This window comes from Arthrobotrys flagrans, assembly GCF_004000055.1.
Source record: "Arthrobotrys flagrans strain CBS H-5679 chromosome Unknown unitig_3, whole genome shotgun sequence".
Lineage (NCBI taxonomy): Eukaryota > Fungi > Ascomycota > Orbiliomycetes > Orbiliales > Orbiliaceae > Arthrobotrys > Arthrobotrys flagrans.
Window position 1 is genome coordinate 3,348,095 of NW_027137547.1, and position 21,378 is coordinate 3,369,472.

The 21,378-nt window shown below is 47.3% G+C and overlaps 9 protein-coding genes across 9 annotated transcripts; 3 read left to right on the forward strand and 6 right to left on the reverse strand.

The window, feature by feature from the left end:
• Positions 1-455: 455 nt before the first annotated feature.
• DFL_002349 (uncharacterized protein) lies at positions 456-807 on the reverse strand (the record flags this gene model as incomplete). Its single annotated transcript, XM_067631121.1, has 2 exons — positions 456-625; positions 696-807. 2 exons carry the CDS (start codon positions 805-807, stop codon positions 456-458), a joined length of 282 nt encoding a protein of 93 aa, XP_067493698.1.
• An 831-nt stretch (positions 808-1,638) lies between these two features.
• On the forward strand, positions 1,639-2,816 carry DFL_002350 (uncharacterized protein; the record flags this gene model as incomplete). The annotated part of the gene is made up of 4 exons (XM_067631123.1): positions 1,639-1,917; positions 2,023-2,178; positions 2,253-2,612; positions 2,685-2,816. 4 exons carry the CDS (start codon positions 1,639-1,641, stop codon positions 2,814-2,816), a joined length of 927 nt encoding a protein of 308 aa, XP_067493699.1.
• An 889-nt stretch (positions 2,817-3,705) lies between these two features.
• Positions 3,706-4,729, reverse strand: DFL_002351 (uncharacterized protein; the record flags this gene model as incomplete). The annotated part of the gene is made up of 3 exons (XM_067631124.1): positions 3,706-4,208; positions 4,278-4,411; positions 4,491-4,729. 3 exons carry the CDS (start codon positions 4,727-4,729, stop codon positions 3,706-3,708), a joined length of 876 nt encoding a protein of 291 aa, XP_067493700.1.
• Positions 4,730-5,019: 290 nt separating this feature from the next.
• Positions 5,020-5,832, forward strand: DFL_002352 (uncharacterized protein; the record flags this gene model as incomplete). Its single annotated transcript, XM_067631125.1, has 1 exon — positions 5,020-5,832. One exon carries the CDS (start codon positions 5,020-5,022, stop codon positions 5,830-5,832), a length of 813 nt encoding a protein of 270 aa, XP_067493701.1.
• Positions 5,833-6,720: 888 nt separating this feature from the next.
• Positions 6,721-9,273, reverse strand: DFL_002353 (uncharacterized protein; the record flags this gene model as incomplete). Its single annotated transcript, XM_067631126.1, has 11 exons — positions 6,721-6,741; positions 6,805-6,996; positions 7,069-7,858; positions 7,947-8,012; positions 8,089-8,102; positions 8,198-8,209; positions 8,280-8,301; positions 8,415-8,432; positions 8,581-8,603; positions 8,694-8,708; positions 9,088-9,273. 11 exons carry the CDS (start codon positions 9,271-9,273, stop codon positions 6,721-6,723), a joined length of 1,359 nt encoding a protein of 452 aa, XP_067493702.1.
• Positions 9,274-10,819: 1,546 nt separating this feature from the next.
• DFL_002354 (uncharacterized protein) lies at positions 10,820-11,633 on the reverse strand (the record flags this gene model as incomplete). The annotated part of the gene is made up of 3 exons (XM_067631127.1): positions 10,820-11,101; positions 11,173-11,291; positions 11,351-11,633. 3 exons carry the CDS (start codon positions 11,631-11,633, stop codon positions 10,820-10,822), a joined length of 684 nt encoding a protein of 227 aa, XP_067493703.1.
• Positions 11,634-12,063: 430 nt separating this feature from the next.
• On the reverse strand, positions 12,064-13,448 carry DFL_002355 (uncharacterized protein; the record flags this gene model as incomplete). Its single annotated transcript, XM_067631128.1, has 5 exons — positions 12,064-12,288; positions 12,342-12,461; positions 12,524-13,185; positions 13,313-13,339; positions 13,418-13,448. 5 exons carry the CDS (start codon positions 13,446-13,448, stop codon positions 12,064-12,066), a joined length of 1,065 nt encoding a protein of 354 aa, XP_067493704.1.
• A 569-nt stretch (positions 13,449-14,017) lies between these two features.
• On the forward strand, positions 14,018-16,718 carry DFL_002356 (uncharacterized protein; the record flags this gene model as incomplete). The annotated part of the gene is made up of 6 exons (XM_067631129.1): positions 14,018-14,132; positions 14,213-14,377; positions 14,439-14,720; positions 14,786-15,509; positions 15,565-15,833; positions 15,898-16,718. 6 exons carry the CDS (start codon positions 14,018-14,020, stop codon positions 16,716-16,718), a joined length of 2,376 nt encoding a protein of 791 aa, XP_067493705.1.
• A 1,671-nt stretch (positions 16,719-18,389) lies between these two features.
• On the reverse strand, positions 18,390-20,215 carry DFL_002357 (uncharacterized protein; the record flags this gene model as incomplete). The annotated part of the gene is made up of 2 exons (XM_067631130.1): positions 18,390-20,046; positions 20,205-20,215. 2 exons carry the CDS (start codon positions 20,213-20,215, stop codon positions 18,390-18,392), a joined length of 1,668 nt encoding a protein of 555 aa, XP_067493706.1.
• Between the last annotated feature and the right edge of the window lie 1,163 nt (positions 20,216-21,378).

Genomic DNA, 21,378 nt, shown 5'->3' on the forward strand with positions numbered 1-21,378 from the left:
GCAGCCATGCAGAGAAGCATGTACTGCAGGTGCACAGGCCGCTTGTTTTCCTTGCCGTGTTTCTTTCGGATTAGATGTATATTTCGTCATTTAAGCGTATGATGTTGGACCCATATCCCTCCATCTTGGTGTCTCTCGAGCCTCCGAGTTTATAAGTGTGGCGTTTATGTCATGATTATAAACGTTTCCTCCCTCCCCTCTTTCTCATCCTCAACATAGCCATCATCATCGATTAAAACTCCGCCAAAACAGTAATCATAAAGAAGTCTAGCAATACCGTCGCAGGAAGTGTAACAAATATATATATATACATACAAAAAATCAATAACCGAGCGTTAAGGTGCGAAGGAGAAGGTGTATTAGGAACCTAGCTTCCACTTACACAAGACCGCTCCCACCTATACCTCCCATAACTTTTTTTTAAATCGCTTTTATCATAATAAAAAATGTGTCTTTTAGATCTGACCCCGTAATTGCTCCAAGTGCTTCAGAACTGCCATCTGAGAGTCAATGTAGCGTTCGACACAGTTTTCCATGCACGGGCGTTCGTAGGAGTTCATTTGTCCCGAAGAGATTTTGGAGGTGATGCAGCGTTTCCAGCACATGTCGGTTAGGTAGTGGACAGCTGTTTAAAAAAAAGAATATCAGTCAAGGTTCTCCTAGGTGAGCGAACGGAGAGAGGACGTCATGCGTACTTGACTGGATTTTGGCCTTTTGAGCCTCATTGGAAACGAATTGTTGGAGTTCTCTCTTATCGTTTTGGGAGAGGTCCGTGAGGTTGATATCGGAGCCTGATGAGGAGTCCATTTCGGGTGAGTTTTTTGTGTATGTGATAAGGCCGCGATGGGAGAAGTTTTGGGATAAAACGCAGGAGGGAGTGTGTGATAGTGACAAGTCCAAGTTGTGGAGGACGTTGAAAAAATTCTGGAAATTGCCGGATTGGGACAGGTCTGAGGCGAGCTTTGAAACGACGAACCTCCTTGCTTTTGGGACCCACTAACCTATATTCAAACACCGTCTGTAAGTCAAATCGATTCGGAATATCAGGCTAGCAAAGTATGGTATATCATAATCACTAGTTCAAAGTAAGAAGCGCACATGGTAACATGTATACTATGGAATCGAGGACCCTCTTCTTGTGGTGAGACCTTTACGGATTTCGACAGAGACATCATGCACACTTTCCCAATAATCTTCATCTCATCTCATTTCCGGGTGAATCTGCGCTGTCTCACGATGTTCTGGTATCATTATCAATGTGAGGAAGGTACCACCTTACTATGACATCGGCGTCCTTTAGCCCCCGAACCCGGCCTCAGTCTCCGCCAAGCCTTCCGCTTGGCCCCATCGGGGCAGACCCCCTGTGACAAGGACGACAACCGTCGTACCTCGTTGCGTTCGCCCTCGAAACTCAGCCTCTCAACCAAAGCAACCGTGTGAACCTCTCTTGCTCTCTTACTCTCTTACTCTCTCTCCTCAGCCTCCCGCCTTCCCTCATCACCTCCCCGAAGTACAACAGTCCTCAAACTCTCCACCGGAAACACCCAAAAAATACGAAACACTCCTCCAAAAAACAGAGGAAGAGAGGGTGAGAGTGAGAGGGTAACAAAAAGAGAGGTGTGCGCGATAAAAGCAACAATGCGCCGAGCCTTCGTCTACTTCCTCATAGCCGTCGCTATCGGCCTCGCTTACGGCGTCTATACTACCTCTACGCTAATCTCCCTACTCTTCGAAGACGTCTCCCAAGACCTCATCCCTAAGGTTGAAATCGAACTCGAAGCTGCCGAAGAGTTCGCAAAACGTCCTGCGTTGGTGCCAAAGATCATCCATCAGACGTACAAGACTGCCGATATTCCTGATAGATGGAAGGCGCCGCAGAAGTTGTGTTTAGACTTGCATCCCGATTGGGAATATAAGGTGCGACATCCTTTTCTTATAGCTCTCTGTATAGAAACCAAAATCTGGGCGTGTGGATACCTATAGTATAGAGCGGAGAATGCTGATATTTTTTCATCCACACAGCTGTGGACAGATGATTCGGCCCGCGAGTTCATCGCGAAGGAATATCCATGGTTCCTACAAACCTTTGACGATTACGACCACCCGATCATGCGAGCCGATGTCATCCGCTACTTTGCCCTCAGGAAATTCGGGGGCATATATATCGATCTCGACGTGGTACGTTCCTTCGATAAATCCGGAACCGGGCAAAACGGAAGAGAAAAAAAAGCTAACATGTTTATTACTACCAGGGCTGCCGACGTAAACTCGACCCGCTTCTCGCCTACCCCGCTGTCGCCCGCAAAACGGACCCAACCGGAATCTCCAACGATGTCATGGTTGCTATCCCCGAACACAAATTCTTCGTCCATGTCACCGAGGTCCTACAGAGCTACAATAGACATTGGGTGATGCCATACATCACAATCATGGCGTCCACCGGACCTTTATTCCTAAGTATCATCTGGAAGAAATGGACGGGAATGAAGCTCGACAATATGGATAGAGTGAGGATATTGATGGCGAGTGAGCAGCAACATAACGATTGGAGCTTCTTTAGGGTGTACAAAGGCAGCTCGTGGCATACACAGGACGCTCAGACGATTTTCTGGGTAAGTTATTTCACTCGGTCGTTAAATCTTATATTTCGAAAGGGGAAAGGAAGCTAATGACTTGCGAATCAGATGCGACAACATGTACCCCATCTCGTTATCGGCGGTGTCCTGTTGGCCGGTATTCTCGGGTACACGGTATACTGGGTCATTCACCGACCCAGAGGCTATGCCAAGGTCGACAAGGGAATCTACGATGCTTAAAAGACTTCCCCTTTGCGAAGTATACGACTGGCTCCTGATATAACAACGAGGCTTTAACATCCAATTTTTCCCTTGGCTGTATTGATGACGACATGGCATCCTTTGGGGAATGTTACGAGGCGGCTTATGTGTCGTATCCTTCCGGTCCCTTCTTGGAGAAGCTACTTTCAGCAATACGGCTAACAGTAATTATTTTTGCAACGACCACGTGGGGATTTTTCTTCTCTTCGATAATAATGATCTGGGACTTGAAAGAAGAAGAATAAGAAGAAGAAAGAGGGATGTTCTTCAAGTTCTTGTTTTATGATAGAAAGGCTTACACGCCGGGCCGGTTTTAATAACCTCGCGATGATCGAAATATTACAGTTTATGCGACTTACTAACCCTTATTAATGCTTAATGCGGCGAGGGACGTTGAGATGACTACTACTGACGCCTGAGCGCTCCTCCTTCTTTTTTTTTTCCTTTTTGGGTTATTAAATGTTATGAGCATGTTTCTTTTTTGGATATAAATGCGGTTTTCTCTTCCTTTCTAGACACTCGCTTGTACAATATACCGTTGGCATGGTGGGAGGCGTTTTCCTTTATAGGTGTGTGATTTGGAAATACATACTTGATTTATATCCAAGGGATAGTGGCGTCTACAGTATTCTGCGGAGACATCTAAATGTAAGTACGGTAGAGGCACGTATATAAGCGCATACGGTGCTTTGAATTATAAAATTTGAAGAGGCTCTTTCAGACAGATAGCATGCTTTTGTTCGCACCCGTTATGACATTCTGGTAGCGAGAATAGATATAATGATAATGGTAATGAAATTTGAAATCTGATTCGCCAGCCGTCGATATCGTACCACCCTTTCCAAAATAACGATAGTAGCAAGAAGAATCAATCGCTATCATCATACCGTTTCCTTCCACGATCAGCGCTATAACTTCTGCTCCGGCTTCTGCTCCCGCTCAAGCTTCTCGAATCCCTCCTCCTCCCACCATCTCGACTCTCACTCCTCGTCCTGCTCCTACTCCTCGACCGATCCCTGCTATCATAGCTATCACTCCTCCTGGACTTACTCCTAGATCTACTCTCGTTGTTTCTTCCTCTACCCCTATCGCTCCTACTCCTACTCCTGTTGGGACTTCTGCTCCTGCTCCTACTATCACTTCTATCTCGTCTATTCCGTCTTCTTAACTCGGCGTCCTTTTCCCTTTCCCGTCTAATCTCGTCTTCAACTTCTCTTTGTCTTTGCCTCTCCCTTTCCTGCATAGCCAATGCTTCCTTCGCGGCTATTTCTTCTTGCCTTCGAACTTTTTCTTCCGCTTGGCGTTTCCAGTGGCTGCCTTCTTCGTAGTCCGAGGAGATTTGGAGTGCGCGTTGGAGACGGGCGTTTTCGGCTGTTATTTTTTCAAATAATAAGGGTTAGGAGACTGAAGGTTTGGCCATCTGGTAGGATATCAACATGCCCATTTTTGCTTGTGCCAATTCATGCACCTGATGTGATTTCAACCCTCTAGCGTCAACCCTTTGAGAATCCAACTGTCCCATCAGCGCGTTTCGTAAAGCCGAGACTCGTTCTTCGATTTCTTCTTCTTCCATCCTATTCCCCTAAAAGTCAGCCAACCTACTCCCTCTTCAAACACCATTATATTAGAAAAACAAGAAAAAAAAGAACATACCCATCATCCTCAAGTTTATCCCTCAACTCCAAACATTTAACCTCCACATTCCTCTTCCGATCATGATCTAATATTTCTTTATCCGGTTGTCTTTGCTTGTGTTTTTCAAATTTATCGTAGTCCTTTGGGTGGTAGGAGGAGGTGTTTGGATCGCGTGGACGGATGTGGGAGAGGTTTCGTTGGACGTAGCCGGAGGTGCCGCTGCCGCGTGGGGTGGAGAGACCGACGTTGGAGGACATTCTTTCCCTTTTTTTATTTTTATTTTTATTTTTATTTTTTATACTTTTATATATATCTCCTTGTTCTTCTGACTCTTTGATTGGTGTTAGAGGAGGTTGAATTCAGGGAAGGAAAGGATTATGAAGAAGTCGAGAGTTCAATTGGAAGTGGTGACGTGATGAGGTGATGTTGGAAGAGTAGCAAGGAACTGACTGCTGTTGGAGTTTTAGCGAAAGGAAACGCGCGACGGGGCAAGCTTTAAGCTTAAAAAAACCACCTCCAAACCACCATCTTCATTCGACATCCACAAATGCCACCACCACCCCCACCGATATCAACCTCCTCTGACCCCCTCCCAATCCCAACCTCCCCAAAGTCCCTATCCACGATCCTAACAAACGACCGCAACATCCTCCACCTCCTCGTCTACAAGTCCAAAAACCAACATCGATCCTCCCTCTGGTTCAAATGGCTGCAAATGCTCAAACGCTGTCTCGAACGGATAACAGACCATATACAACTCGCATACCCCGATAAAGATGACTCTCCCTCGGATCCAGATCCGGATTCAGACTCAGAAGAATCGGAATCGGAATCCGACTTGAAAGAATCAAGAACATCCCTCATAACCCTCTTACGAACCGACAAGGCGTTTACGGGTTTACTGCAAAGACTATTTACCGCCATAATCCCAAATGCTCACAGGGCGTTTACGACATTGATCACTTCTACGCAGTATGCCGCAATGGCGATGGTGATGCTGGGATGTTTGGCGAGGGTCCATGAGGTTTTGAAACCATTCGCGGATGAAAAGACGGAAGAAACGGTATCGGAAGAGCAAGTCGATACCAAAGAGCCCGGGGACATTATCCCTTCGAAAGAATACGCTCACGAAGAAGATACGGGAGAAGTAATAAGTCGAGACTCGATTATTATCCAAAAGCATCAACGAACACGGAAGGTAGGGATTGAAGAGGAGGAAGGAATGGTTATAAAACGACAGAAAGTCGAAATGCAGACGACAGGAAGATCTTTGACACCTCCGACGGCTGACGAAGGAACTTCAACGAAAGATTCGAAGACGAGGAGAACTGCAATCGATGATTTATTTGCGGATTTTTGATTACAACAGGGGGGGGGGGGGTTATGTATCGTAGAAAGTTTAATTGGTATGTTGGCGTTTTGGGTTTGTATTAATATGAGCCCATGTGCGATATCTACGGAGTTTGTAAATTTACTTGGCTTTCCATGATATACCATGGGTTTATCAGTACCGTCCCTCCAAAATGATTTCCTTACAATCTAGACCATGATATCGATCACCACACGCTAACAACTACGACATCTAAACAGCATACCGTCCAACTTGTTCTTAATCGCCTTGTATTGTATGTAAAAGAGTCGACAATTCAATCCGGGTTGAGTTAAAAGAACAAATAATTCAAGCTTCGCATCCCCGCGCAACAAAAAAAAAAAAAAAAAATACCATATTCACGCAAAAGGCACGATGTATCAGCTTAGCAGACGGAGACCATTCTTATACGATGGGAATCATCAGGTTTTGAAAAAGGGTTAAAAAGGTTGGTTTTTAATTGCCCGTTTCTCAACAAAACATTCAAAAAAAAAGCATTTTTAAAGAAAAAAGGTGGATCGGTGTTAAGAGAATAGGAGGGGGTATGATGGTAGTGGTGGTGGTAGTAGAGAATTTTTTGGTTTTCGGGTGTCCAGGAAAGAAAGCCAGTCAAAGTGGTACAAAAAAAAGGTCAGAGACACAGTAAACAAAAGAAACCTGGTCGGCACCGTTTTTTCAAAAGCCGAGATTTAGGGATCCACCATTTTTCACAGAATCGGCTTCCGAAAAAGACTTAGAATCCTTTCAGCTCGTTAAAAAAAAGTGGTCGAGTTTTTTTCCCCCCATATATGCATCTTCTTCTTCTTCTTTCCTTCCACTCCACTCTTTCCCTTTCCGTTGAGATAATGGATGATATGATGCGCCAAAATAAGAATACGCTTAGAAGCACTTGCGGTGGACCTGTTTGGGGAATCGGTTAGCACAAAGCTTCTTTGATCACGTGGGATCGCGTGTTTCACATACAATGCTTGGGCCGCTCTCGTCGTACTCTTGCTTGGAGATCCACATCTGTTGGAAAGTGGACAGGGAAGCCAAAATGGAACCACCGATCCAGACGGAGTATTTACGTTCTGGTGGGGCGATGATCTTGACCTTCATCGACGAAGGAGCAAGGGCGGTGATTTCCTTCTGCATACGATCGGCAATACCGGGGTACTAATAGCAAGGGAAAGCGAAGTTAGTAAGGTTGGTGTCACATCTAAAATAGGTAAAAAGGGCCAAGCATACCATGGTAGTACCACCGGACATGACAATGTTTCCGTAGAGGTCTTTTCTGACGTCGACGTCGCACTTCATGATGGAGTTGAAGGTGGTAACGTGGATACCACCGGATTCGAGACCGAGGACGGATGGCTGGAACAAAGCTTCCGGGGCACGGAAACGTTCGTTACCGATGGTGATGACCTGACCGTCAGGAAGTTCGTAGGACTTCTCCAAGCTGGAGGACTGGGAGGCAGTCTGGATTTCCTGCTCGAAGTCAAGGGCGACGTAGCAGAGCTTCTCCTTGATGTCACGGACGATTTCACGTTCAGCGGTGGTGCTGAAGCTGTATCCTCGCTCGGCCAAGATCTTCATGAGGTAGTCGGTAAGATCACGACCGGCCATGTCGACACGGGAGATGGCCTGTGGAAGGGCGAAACCCTCGTAGATTGGAACGACGTGGGTGACACCATCACCGGAGTCGAGTACGATACCAGTGGTACGACCGGAAGCGTAGAGAGACAAGACGGCCTGGATGGAGACGTAGAACGCTGGGGCATTGAATGTCTCGAAGACGATCTGTGTCATCTTCTCTCTGTTGGACTTGGGGTTGATCGGAGCTTCGGTCAAGAGAACTGGGTGCTCCTCTGGGGCAACACGCAGTTCATTGTAGAAGGTGTGATGCCAGATCTTCTCCATGTCGTCCCAGTTTGTGACGACACCGTGTTCGATGGGATATCTCAGGGTGAGGATACCACGCTTCGACTGAGCCTCATCACCGACATACGAGTCCTTTTGACCCATACCAATCATGATACTACATAGCAGCACAGCCGGTGTTAACAAATCATCATCCTTAAAGTTTACAAAAATCTCCTCCTTCCACCAGAATAGGGGTGTCGTACCCATGATGGCGGGGTCTTCCGACAATGGATGGAAAGACGGCTCGTGGAGCGTCATCACCGGCGAAACTAAAAGGGGTAAAAAGTCAGCTATTTGCCACCAAAATTACTCGCGCCGACAAGCTCGGAGATGATGTTAGCTTACCCGGCTGTATAATTCTCGATGCATCAGTATCACTCTGTTAACAGTATGAAGCTCTACATGATAAAAAGACGGGGGAGAGAGAAAAAGAGGCGGAGTTTTTTTTATTTACCCTTGCACATGCCTGTATTGTATCACGCTACACGTTAGCATCCGGCATTTACCATAAAGAAGCTTATCGGAGCTCTACTCACCGGATCCATTGTCAATAACGAGCTGGAGGACAGAAAATCAGAATGTTAGTAAAGTTGTGTCTCCCGGGAACCTTCATCGTGTCTGGAAATTCTAAAGGTGGGGCAGATTTCAGGGAGGTAACTCGGAGAATGCACGTACAGCAGCAACTTCCTCTGTAAGCCCGAGAAAAAACGCAAAAGTTAGCTATAACGAATCTAATTGATAACCTCGAGCTCCGGAACTCGTGTAGACATCGAAAGGGACAACGTCGTGGGAGTTGGAGCTGGGTTTCGTGACGGGGAGAGGGGATTCTGGACGTACCTTCCATGTTGACTGATTATGGTCTACCGTGCGCGAGAAAAGCTACGTCAGCAAAGACTGGAACCACAGAAACGACGGAAGACAATGGACGGGACGAAGGGAAGCGGAAATACATTAAAAACGGGGCTCTTTTAGATGAAGGCTCTGAGTAGTAAAGAAGATAGACGGTGGATGAGGGGATGGGGAGACGTGGTCGGAGTGGGATTTAATTTCAGTTCAGGTTGTGGGAATGGGAAAGGTGCCCAGATTGGGTTGCAATAAATGAGAAGCAGAGAATGAGGGGGGGAAACAAAGCCTAGAAAAAAGGAGACCAAAAAAAGAGGAGAAAGGCCAGCAACAGGCTAACTCAACTACAGTTAAGTACCATCTCTAAGCTCCCTCAAGTAAAGCTGATCTTGCTAACCTCCTGGTTAAAAAAACTCAGCTAGGCCTAAAGATAGCTTGTCGAGATGCCAAATTACTGCTTCTCGTCTAGGGGCCAATCCCAAGAACCCTCTCAAGAATTACCGTCTCGGGTAATTCTTCCATTGCACGCATGGTAAGCTGCAGACCAGGTCTCGCAACCAGCTTGCCGAACAGGCAATGGACCCTATACTTTCGGAGCAAAAGTGGATCAAACGACTGGAGGCAGTCGACGCCACGAGATACGAACGGATACTTCCACCCTGTCCCGTTGCTGGCAAGTGCAAGCATGGCAAGCTTCTTTCACATAATAGAAAGACATCACCGAATGCACAAGCATAGCATACAAGCATGAAGCATGAAAAGAGGGTGAATTTGAACAGAAGTCTTGTCGCTGCTGTGGCCACTGCCCGAAGCGGTATAGCTAGACGACCCGGACGCACCAATATATCACGATATAGGATGCACTCGGTGTGCGATGTGCCTTCTCATGCATCCAAGATCGAAAACATCGAAGGAACACGGAGCTAAGGGGATAAAACTATGTAATCAAATGATGTGTGTACTCACCGTGATTCGAAGTATAAAAATGCGGGTAGGGTGGGTTGATTTTGAATGTTTTGTTTTGCGAGAACGAAAAAGAAGTTGAATTCTAGTTAAATGAAGAGAAGGAGAAGTAAGTTTTCCAAGTTATCAACCAGGATGATGATATTTATATATCTAATCACACATCCATCACACTCAGGAGAACTCGGAAGCTTACTTTTTCAGGGCTGAGAAACAAGAATCGAATTTTATGTATGAAAAAGGGTTGAAACGAATTTAAAATAATATTTTTTTAGATCTTTTTTTTTAATTTATAGTTGTGACCGGGTGATATATCTGAATTGATTTGTCTGTGTTATCCGATGGCCTTCTAAAGGGAGTTCTTTCTTCCAGCTTGTCCCTCAGCTGAAGCTTTTATACATCTTTCTTCTCCGGTGATTTCTAGGTTGATATATGAATTACGGCGTCTCCCTCGAACTCACTTCTGAGGTCATCTAAGGCGGTAGCCGAAGCTACGACAGCTTCTTGCGTCTGCGCGGAGGCGGATGAATAAGCTCCCTTGCCATGGGCTTGCGGGTTTGGTCCCGGGAATTACACATTCCCCAGTTAGGCTCCCCCAGTCGAGGCAGCTTGTGATGCTTCCCAATCCTCACTTTTTGGTCTCGCGGCCTCAGAATAGGCAAACCCATAGCTCCGGTGAGGAGGCACCCTTTCAATAGCTTACACCGCCAGACGCGGAGTAATCAAGCCGTTTCAAAGCAAGCAAACATGAAAACCCAGTTTTTTTTTTTTTTTTGCTCATTGGGCTGGTTAGTGAAAAAAGGCTTTCTGTTTGGCCAGGTCAGCTACGTAACTTGAGACTCGCCTAACTTTGTTTCCTGACCCAGGAAATCCCGGCGTGCGTAAGCTGTCCCTTCTGCCTGTTACACCTTCAATCTGCAATATAAAAGCGCAAAAACAGTCCCGTTCATATAACGAAAGCGTTAAAGATTCTTACGCCAGCTATTAATAGGCTGCAATGTGTGTGAACAAAATAATCAGTAGGCGCCAAAGATCCGACGAGTCCACTCGGAGGGATCGAAAGAACTGTCGGGAATGAGGCTCTTGGCGGCCTATCCATGGCATATGCAGATATCCGACCGTTGCGACAGGGAAGTTTGAAGTCTTCAGCTTCTAGAAGCGGTACAGTCAGGCCTAGCTTTCCATCTGAACAGGCGTTGGCAACCCTTGGGAACCGTTGAACTCATGCAAATGATGCTTCGTATATTCCCATCTCGTATACAAAAACAAATCACAAGCACCCCTTCGTGCTCGGAACATCATTCCCTCCCGTCCTAGACGTCGCTTCTTTCAATGCAATCGCCAAAGCCTTAAACGCCGACTCGGCTCTGTGGTGATCATTCTTCCCTCTCAAACAATCCACATGTAACGTAATACCGGCCGCTTGTGCAAAACTTTCAAGAACATGAGGAATCATTTCGCAACTCAGGTCTCCAATCTTTTCTCGTTTTAGGTCGAGTTCGATAACGGCATACGGTCGGTTCGATAAGTCGACGACAGCTCGAGAGAGGGCCTAGTATGGCTGGTTAGGCAAATGCTTTTTTTTTTTTTTTTGGCAAGATGGAAAGTGTAGATATGACGTACCTCGTCCAGAGGCGCATATCCGTGTCCGAATCTCTTGTACCCTCGGATCGGACCCAATGCCTCTTTGAAGGCCATTCCCAAAGCTATCGCCGAATCCTCAGCAGTATGGTGATCATCAACTATTCACAGTTTAGCATTAGAAAGACGAATTAAGAGATTTGAATTGTAGAGAACATACTGTGCAAGTCTCCGTCACAGCTCATCTCTAGACTCCACCCGGCATGCTTCGACATAGCATGATACATATGATCCAAGAACCCGATACCGGTCTGTATACTCTGAACATTCCCGCCCGAAACCTGGCTCGCATGTCCCGTGGAGACCTGTTCTCCTTCCTGAACTTCTAGATTCGCATCTTTTGTATCGTCGGGGAGTGAGCCACCGTCGAGGGACAGTTTGATCTTGATTTTGGTTTCATTCGTATCTCTGTTGAGAGCAGCGTATCGACGAGTGGTAGCCATCGCTTCCGGTGAAGTTTTCGAAAGATGGGATGTTCTCGATGTATGCTTAGTAACGGATCGATCGGATGAAGAATTCAAAGATTAAGCTTGTCGCAAAAGCCATTTCCTGAAGCCGTGTTGTGTCTACAAGTCCGTCCATCGGCGTTCGCTTAGCCTTGCAAACTCCATTGATCTAACGGACCACTCACATCCATACAATTTCTCATTCCTCGGATAATATAGGCCAGTATATCGAGGACACTGATATTATATTGCGATACAAGACAATGCAGGATCAATATATAAAAATTGAATCGACGAATCTGCGATCTATCGTAATCTATCTCGAATCTCTCTAAACGGGAGCTCCCAATCGGCTATCGCGCTATAGCACTACACAGAAAGTAGCTATAGCTCGATAGCTACAAGGAAACCAACGGATGCCATTCTTTCACAATTCGGTCACCTGAGCCCCTTCTCGAACCGGCTCCAGAACCTTCCAGATACAGTGAACACCCTCCTTCGCAAACCGTGCCAATATCTCTTCAGCTATACTCTGGAAGTTCTCAGTCGCTAAAGCCAAGATGGTGGGGCCGGCGCCGGAGAGACAGATCCCAAGAAGGCCACGGTGGGATTGAGGGGTCATCGAGGTGAGGATTTCGGGTAACGCGGGGATCTAAAGTACATTAGCTTTCGAAACGATATGGTATAGCTTGGTGGCGAACATACTAGCGTCTTTCTGTACGGTTGGTGAACTTTGTCCTGCATCGCCTGGTAGATAAGCTCCGGGTCCGGTGGCGATCGAGTCAATGCCGTTGTAAGAACCGCCAGTCTTTGTAAATTAAATATCTGCATGCCAATCGTAAGCCATCCAATCTCAACTTTATAAAGCAACGTTACAATGTGCATACCAAATCCTTCTTCGAGTATTCTGTTGGCAATACTCCTCGGGCAGTCGCAGTAGGAACCTCAAAGTCTGGGATGATCGCAATAGCCTTAATTTCTGGCGCCCATCCAAACTTGATATGGTGACCAATCCCCAGTGGTGGCTCTGGCGGCCTGAGACCGGTATCCAGTCCACCAGCCGGTTCGGGGAGCACCTCGCTCAACGGAATCTCCTTTCTCTCCGTATCTTTAGGATCCAATTCCCTCAGATACGACCCAACAAATCCACCCATCATCGTAGCGGTGACGTTATCCGGATGTCGCTCGATCATAAGCGTATAATCCATCATCCTATCCTTCGATAACCCGAGCTCTCCAACGGTACTTCCTAGCATTACACCAGCAACGACCGCAGCACCCGAGGAACCCAGTCCTCTACCTAGCGGAATATCATTCTTGATGTGTACATGCGTACCAGCTGGGAAGTCGCGGATATTGTGGCATTTTAGAACGTACAATGCCGTCCGTGTGATCAGATTATGGTCCGGTTTGAGTGGTACCTCGTCGGCGCCGTCGCCTTCATATGTAATCGTACAATTGTGCTCGGCTTCCGGGTTTTCATCGGTGAATGTGACGGTAAGCGTAAGATATATAGATAACGCGATTCCGACGACGTCAAAGCCAGGCCCTTTTGTGAAGCTCTCAAACGAGAGTTAGTCTTTTCTTTCTATTCAACGGCCTTACGATAGAGGCGAATGGAAATAAAATGCAGTAGAGTATCGTGAAACGAAGTGAACTAGGATAGAATGGCGAACCTATGTTGGCGGAAGAACAGGGGACCTCTATTTATATGATGCATATGTCAGCCTCGGTACGTAACTCTCTGTTATGACATTATCATCAGGATATGCCGTGCATACTAATCGTGAAAGGCCTTCTCGAACTGGCCATCTTGAAATAACACCGAACCAATAGCAGGGGCTCCCTAACAATTGCGCAATGGCCGCAGAGATGTATCTGTGGAAAATGCTGCCGACGACGGTGCAGTCAACAGCTTAGCGCAGTAAAACTGGATAGTGGCAATTGATCGACACAGACGGGATGCGAGTGAAGTTGATATTTGATCTGAACAAGTAATTCTCTCCCTTATTTCTGGCGATGGCTGGATTAATATAATATCTCTACCTATTAGTCGAGCTATTCGGGCGACCATGTCCGAATCGGTGGAGCTCGCATGCCCTTTTTTTTTTCTCTTTAGTGACCGAATTGGAATGCTAGCTAAACTCAGGTGCCCCGCCATGCACAGACATACAAACCTTCGGCCATCCCACCCGCCAAATTTACCGTATGCGCCGAACCTGCAAGATAAAATTCAAGTCTCGAGACAAAAAGTGTTTTTTTTTTCTTCTTTCTAATCCATCGATCGGACTGGTACCGTCCTGGTGATAGTTATTTTCGAAGGAACGTCTCGGAACGATAATTAAATTAATATCTAGCATACTCTACTGTCGTTCAATACAATGATTGGAGACACCCCGCTACGAATCCTCCTAGTTGGGAACGGAGGACGAGAACATGCTCTGGCATGGAAGCTCGCCCAGTCGGATCGAGTCGAGAAGATCATTGTCGCACCGGGTTCGTCGGTCCTTTCATTTGATTCTGCTTGTACTTCCTTGGATTCACAAATCTAATCCATGACATCAATGAATATACAGGCAATGGCGGAACCGCTCGCACAGTCCCCAAAACTTCCAACAAAAAAATCGGTGTCACAGACTTCAAAGCCCTAGTTGCCCTTGCAATTGAAGAAAATATCAATCTCGTCGTTCCCGGTCCCGAGGTTCCATTGGTAGAAGGCATCGAGGAGCATTTCCGCAAAGGTCCTTATTCCCGATTACGTAAAAGGCTGAATATGAAAGGTTAACGAATGACGACATGTAGTGGGAATACTATGCTTCGGCCCTACAAAGGAGGCTGCCCGTATGGAAGGCTCAAAGACCTTTTCGAAAGATTTCATGCAAAGACATAACATCCCCACTGCCGGATACAAGAACTTTACGAAGTACGAGGAGGCAGTGGAATACATCAAATCCGTACCACACAACGTCGTTGTCAAGGCAAGCGGGTTAGCAGCCGGTAAGGGTGTAGTCGTCGCCACTTCGAAAGAAGATGCTATTGAAGCTGTTAAGAGTATCATGGTTGGAAAGATATTTCAGGATGCAGGTAAGAATGAGAACATATCATCAAGTTCACAATTGGTTTGTTCCCAAAGCTGATATGTTCTACAGGCGATGAGGTCGTAATCGAAGAATTCCTCGAAGGCGACGAGCTCAGCATCTTGGCCTTCAGCGACGGCTACACTATCGTTCCACTCGTTCCGGCCCAAGACCATAAAAGGATATTCGACGGCGACAAAGGTCCCAACACCGGCGGCATGGGCTGCTACGCCCCCACCAAGATCGCACCACAATCAGTCATCGACGATATCACGAAACGAGTCTTACAACCCACAATCGACGGTATGAGAAAGGAAGGGATGCCGTTTGTCGGAATGTTATTCACTGGTATCATGATGACTAGGACGGGTGCAAAGGTCTTGGAGTACAACGTCCGATTCGGTGATCCGGAGACTCAAACTGTTTTGCCGCTGTTGAGTAGGGATACGGATCTTGCGCAGATCATGGTTGCGTGCTGCGAGCATTGGCTTGATGCCGTTCAGATTACTATTGAGCCTAGGTTTTCTACAACTGTAGTTGTGGTTGCTGGAGGCTACCCTGATGCCTATGCAAAGGGAGATGTTATGACGTTGGGTTCGTTGGAACCGGGCCTGGAAGGGACTCTGTTCCATGCAGGAACGAAGGAGGAAGGCGACCTATTGAAGACAGACGGTGGCCGTGTCATCGCTATCAATTGTGTCGCAGACGATCTAGAATCAGCGGTTAAAAGCGCATACAAGGGTGTTCATAGCATCAAGTTCAACAAAGCATACTACCGCAAAGATATTGCTCATCGGTACGTTTCCTCCTCGCCAAGATGACCATTTTATATGTCACTAACCCTCAACCAGTGCATTCCGGCAAGAAGCCCCGGAACTCGAGGCCCTTACCTATGCCTCCGCCGGTGTATCTATCGATGCTGGTAACGCCTTGGTAGAAAGAATCAAGGCCTCTGTAAAATCCACCAGACGTGTCGGTGCCGACGCTGACCTCGGTGGATTCGGTGGAGTCTTTGACCTACAAAGCGCTGGATATGGCGGTCCACTGATCATCGGTTGCATCGACGGAGTTGGCACCAAACTCAAGGTTGCCCAGTTGGCCGACAAGCACGATACTGTTGGTAAGCCTCATCCCCAGACCGGTAAAAAATACACCAAAGTACCCTAATACTAACCAAATCACAGGCATCGACCTCGTCGCCATGAACGTAAACGACTTGGTAGTCCAGGGTGCCGAACCCCTCTTCTTCCTCGACTGCTTCTCCTGCTCCAAGCTCGAGGTCGAAAAAGCTGCCGGATTCATCGCCGGTGTCGCGGACGGTTGTAAACAAGCCGGTTGCGCCCTTATCGGTGGGGAAACCGCCGAGATGCCGGGAATGTACCAGGAAGACGATTATGACGCCGTTGGTGCCGCTGTTGGCGCCGTTACTAAGGAATCCATCCTACCTAGATTGGATGATATGGTCGAAGGCGACGTTCTGCTTGGCCTCGGATCCAATGGTGTCCACTCTAACGGGTTCTCACTTGTCCGAAAGATCATCGACAGAAACGGTCTGTCGTATAGAGCGGAAGCGCCATGGGAGGCTAATATCACAGTCGGCGAATCACTCTTGACCCCAACAAGGATCTACGTCAAACCACTCCTTAAGATCTGCAAGAAAGGTCTAATCAAGGGAATGTCGCACATCACCGGTGGTGGTCTGACGGAAAACATCCCACGAATGCTACCAAAGGACATGACTGCTATCGTCGACGTAAAGGCATGGAAGCTATCAAGTCTATTCAATTGGTTGAAGTATAAGGGTAACCTGACACACCAGGAGTTCGCAAGAACATGGAATACGGGTATTGGGATGGTACTTGTGGTTTCTGAGGGAGATTGGGAGGCTGTTAAGAAGGAATTGGAAGAGGATGGAGAGACGGTTTATAAGATTGGGTTTTTGAGACGAAAGACGGATACTGAAGAGGAAGGATGTTTGTTGAAGAACTTGCAGGTGTGGGATTGAGACTCTCTCTCCATCCGTGAGGTCTGGGTATGGGACCAGGATTGATAACGTTTTCTGATCGAGGGTGGGAGTACATATGAGCTTGGGATGGGTATGGAAGGAGGGGTTAAAAGCTTTGTTCTTTTTGGTTTAAAAAAAAAAAAAAAAGCAATTGTAAATACTATCGATAAGCCAACTGTGGCTGTGGGTGATACTGCCTACCGTAAGGAGCGTGAGTGATACTAATTGAAAACGGCATCCTTCTATATCCTCTCTCTCTCTCTTTCTCTAGCTAATATGCTGCAGCCTCGTTCTTTATCCGCGTTGTTATACTTAAAAATCCAACAACCCCGCATTTCGGCCCTACCGACCAGCAAACAGGGTTGATAGGATTCTATTTGAGTGAAAATTCCATCCGCTGCTGTGGTCTAACGGTATGATGCTCGTTTCCCATCGGAGCAAATCCGGTTTATTGCGGGCGACACGGGTTCGACTCCCGTCGGCAGCAAATCCTTTAGACCTTTCTTTTTGAAGCCTTTTTTCTTTTGGTAGCGTATTATTCTGGGTGTTGCATGTTGGTGTCTACTGCCAACAAGGTATCCCTACCTACTCAAGGTAGATGGTAATATCTTTTTGCGACTTTGGGCCACAGTAGTTGCCGCTGTATTTTGCTGGCATAATCCTATAGGAATTTGAGCTTAGAAAACCCCTGCACCCACGACAAATTAATCAGAATATAGGCAGGTAACATTCGTCTTGGAATGTGAGTGAGTGGGCGACACGGATCTAGATCTACACATCGTTTGGACTCGTATCTTAGTTCCTTAGTTGGGCCCGGCCTGCAGCGTGGAAATCGAGATAGGGTGGCGTGCAGACCGGCACGCATATGTTACACAAAGATCTCAACTTCACCTATCTGGACTCTGCAGGATTCCGCAAGACTAGCTCTGATACGGGGCAGCTTATAACCGCGGACTGCCTCGGGGATGTGGTTGAATTCAGTTGCGATATTGACTGTCCCCACCGGCTTGCTGATCCTAATTTCGCTCTTCACTTTGCGAATTTCAGTTGAAGATTATTCAACCTTATACGTGAAAACATTCGGCATGCCCACGGCCGAGTAATCAAACCAGTTCTGAGAAATTCAAAAAGGTCTCGAATATAAGGCATTAAAAGCTCTGTCGATTTATGTAACGTACATGAGGGGTGAATCGAAAAATAAAAAAAATAAAGATCTTGAAATATAAAGTAAACGGAAGAGGATGAGGAAGGAGTTGCAAAAAGAAGTGACAGAAAACGAAAGGACGTCGACACAGCATCTCCTCTGACCGAAAAAAAAAAAAGAAATGCCACAAAAAGTACATGACGGAAGAGAACGGAAATGAAAATAGAAAGCGGTCAAGAGGAGGTTGTTTAAAAAAGAGACCATGCAATCCTCATGCGTACACCAGTAACGTAGTAGACATCAAGCAGGAGCTTTCCATTAATACAGTTTAGGAATATTGTATTTTGTTTCTAAAACAGAGGATACAAAAAAAAAAAAAAAGGGGCCTGAAGTAAAAAAGAGATGACGCTGACACTGTATTCTCGCCAAAGCCAAAATAGCAAACAAACAGAGGTGTAGGGTATGATTATGATGATGGTGCATTCGCAATGAACAAAAGGCGGGGGGTCTTTGAAGTTTTGTATGCTCTATTTGTCCTTTCCAAGGTCAACATCTTCTAGACCGTCTGCTAGAGCATTGACCTCCTTGGTTGGTTCCTTTGCTTTAGGGCTGGCTCCCTTTTCCGACTCGGCGGCTTTCGATGTTGTCGGTGTGCTGATGAGATCTGACAGATCCTCAACATCATCCTTCTTCTTCATAGCGTTGTTATCAATAATCAGCGGTGGTGGTGTCTCTGTACTTCTAGTTGATTGCAGACTCGTCCTCGCTGGTGTCAAGATCGTAGGCGTCGTTGGTCCGGAGCCGGCAGCCGAGGCTGGCATGTCTTCGAGGGCTCTACCGATTGGACGGACGGCCTTGGGCGCGTGGATAGGGGACAGTGACTTTGATGGCATTGGATCTCGGGACCCATCAGGTCGAATAATTGGCGAGAGTCCGATCATCGGCGACCCAGGCGATGCTGTTCCGGGGCCAGGGCGCGGTCCGACTGGTCCATTTCCTGTTGCAACGTGAGGAGGTGGACCTGGCCGCCTTCTCATATGTGGTGGAATCTTCCTGCCATACTTCTTATCCGTCCGTAACCTCAAGATATCGAAATACCCGGGCTCAACCTTCGTCGTCTTCAATTCACGGAGTTTGAGCTCACCGCTGTCTTCGTCGACATACCAGTTGCTACCTTCTAGATCGTCGGCAACGGTGGCGAGGAACGAAGCCCAGGATTTGGCAACAACGTATTTGCAATCGTAATCCCGTCCGAACATGATGACTTGACCCCACTTTCCGGCCGGTCCAGGCGCAAGATCGATACCGATATTGTTACCACCCCAGTCACGCACCAACGGAATCCATCCCGGGTGGCAGTAGACCTTCTGAACCGCACCTTCCGGTTGCGAATCCTGCCGTGCCATCAAAACTGCCCTGTTTAGCGTGCTTCCATTCGGGGGGGCTCCACCACGCGGGCTGGATGGTCCGCTAGATGGTCCAGCCTGAGGCGGTGGCGGTCTCGCCGCCTGAGCCTGCTTCTGCAAATACTCCGCTCTGACAATCTGCCATTGTTTCCATTCATCCAAAATCTCCTCGCAATCCAGCAACATGGCGCCAAATATTATCCCCGTAGGTGTACCTCCTCTCTCCTGCCCATCGTGGATCTGTAGGGACTCTCTAACTTCCATTGGTAACGAGCAATCTAAATCATGTTCTAACTCATTGATATCGTTTATCGTGGACCCTTCGCAAAGCTGGTCCCATAGTTCCGGGTAGTTGTCTTCGGCCCATCTATCGATTCTCATCCAGGAGTGGGAAACAGGGGGTGGTGGAGGCGAGCCGTCGGCATTGAAGTCTTGTAGCGGTATTCCAGATATCGCCGATCCATCCTTTCTCGAGGCCATGCTGGATCTCGAACCGGGGGAGTACGGTGCACCGGGACTCAGCGGGCCGCCATTAGAGCCCCTGTACGTGTCGTTTCCATCCGCTGAGGATGCAAGATGGGTTGAAGATCTCGAAGCAGGGTGTCCGAGCTCGTCATGGTAAGGCGCACCATCAATTCGCGATGATACCGAGGAGAGTTCTGGGTGCCTGCCAACGCCAGGATAGGAGGATGCGGCTCGGTAAGGACCGTCTAAGGTGGCATGTCGGTCATCGGATGTCATAGCATGCCAGAAGGTTTTCATGGCAGATGCAAACCCGCTATTTGGAGGCGTAGATGGTCAGCATGATGATGTAGAAAAAGTAAAGGAGAAAGCCATTTTCCGCTACTAGACAATGTGTTTAAACAGGGACGGCAGCGGCAGCAACTGCCGCTAGGAAGAGACGGATAGGTATATGCTCAGGGGATGCCAACGTACGAGGAAGCCATGGTAAAGGGAGATGATGTTTGCTTTGACTATTCCAGAACAATCAGGGTCGGTATTCGGTATTCGGTCCGAGGAAGAATGTAGTGATTCCGGATGTCTGTTGGAGAAGAAGACGGTGGAGAGTGTGAATAGTATCAAGTTGAAGTTGAAGTTGAGGACGACGTCAGGTTAGGTTATAGAAACGGAAATGGAGGTTGTGTGGGTTTCGAGGTGATGGGCATTGGCCGAGTTGCACAGCAGTGGGAGCAGCAATGCAACGGGGGGGAGAGGACGGTTACGTTTGGCTGGAAAAAAGGAGCTGCCCAGTTCGGTCGAACGAGCTGCGTACGCTACGCTTAAAATTCAGGTGCCCGGCCTGCTGTTAATTGTAAAAATGCTGAAACCGGACGCCCTCGTGGTTTCGGGCAGTCAAAGCTAGGAAAGCAGAAAATGTAAACCGTGGGGAGGGTGAGATTGCTTGTGTCGATGCAATGCAGTGCGGTGGAGTTTTATGGAATGAGGTTGATGGATACAGGTTGATGTTGAAAGGGATAACAATGTGCTCCCCAATAATGCAATGCTCACCGGTTCCACCGCTGACAGAAACTAAACATCATCCCAAAGTCCGGGCGAACCACACAGGCCAAGTTATTATAACATACAGCAGCAGACTACAGCGGAAAAAGGGTCAAACCGAGTCGGCAAAGCACATCCCCTTTCCTCGAGCAGTAGCGCGGTGACAAGGGTCCCAATGCTATCGAAATTAAAGGCCCGAGCAAGGGAGTTCGCGGTACGGCTCTGCGCCAGATAGATATACTTTACTATCGATTATATTCGATCGCAAGAACAACCGACTGACAATATCAACTTGATATCGATCACAATCCCTTTCTACTTTATGATCACGAGGAAGGGAGGAAGAGGGACATCTTTCTGCGAAACGTACAGAGTAGCTGCCCCGTGAAGGAATCAAGACATGCATCTTGATCTAGAAAAAAATGCAAACCCTCAAATCGAATCAGGGACCCCCTAAGCCAACTCCTGCAAGTTGCTTCTGCCATGCTTGGTAAGGTCGTTACCTTGTCAGTTGTTCCTCTCCAAAACAAGCTTATTCCTCAAGACCTTCTAGAGTCTTGGTAACACTTGTTGGCAGGTTCAGGTGTTCCTTTTTTTTATTATCATTGTA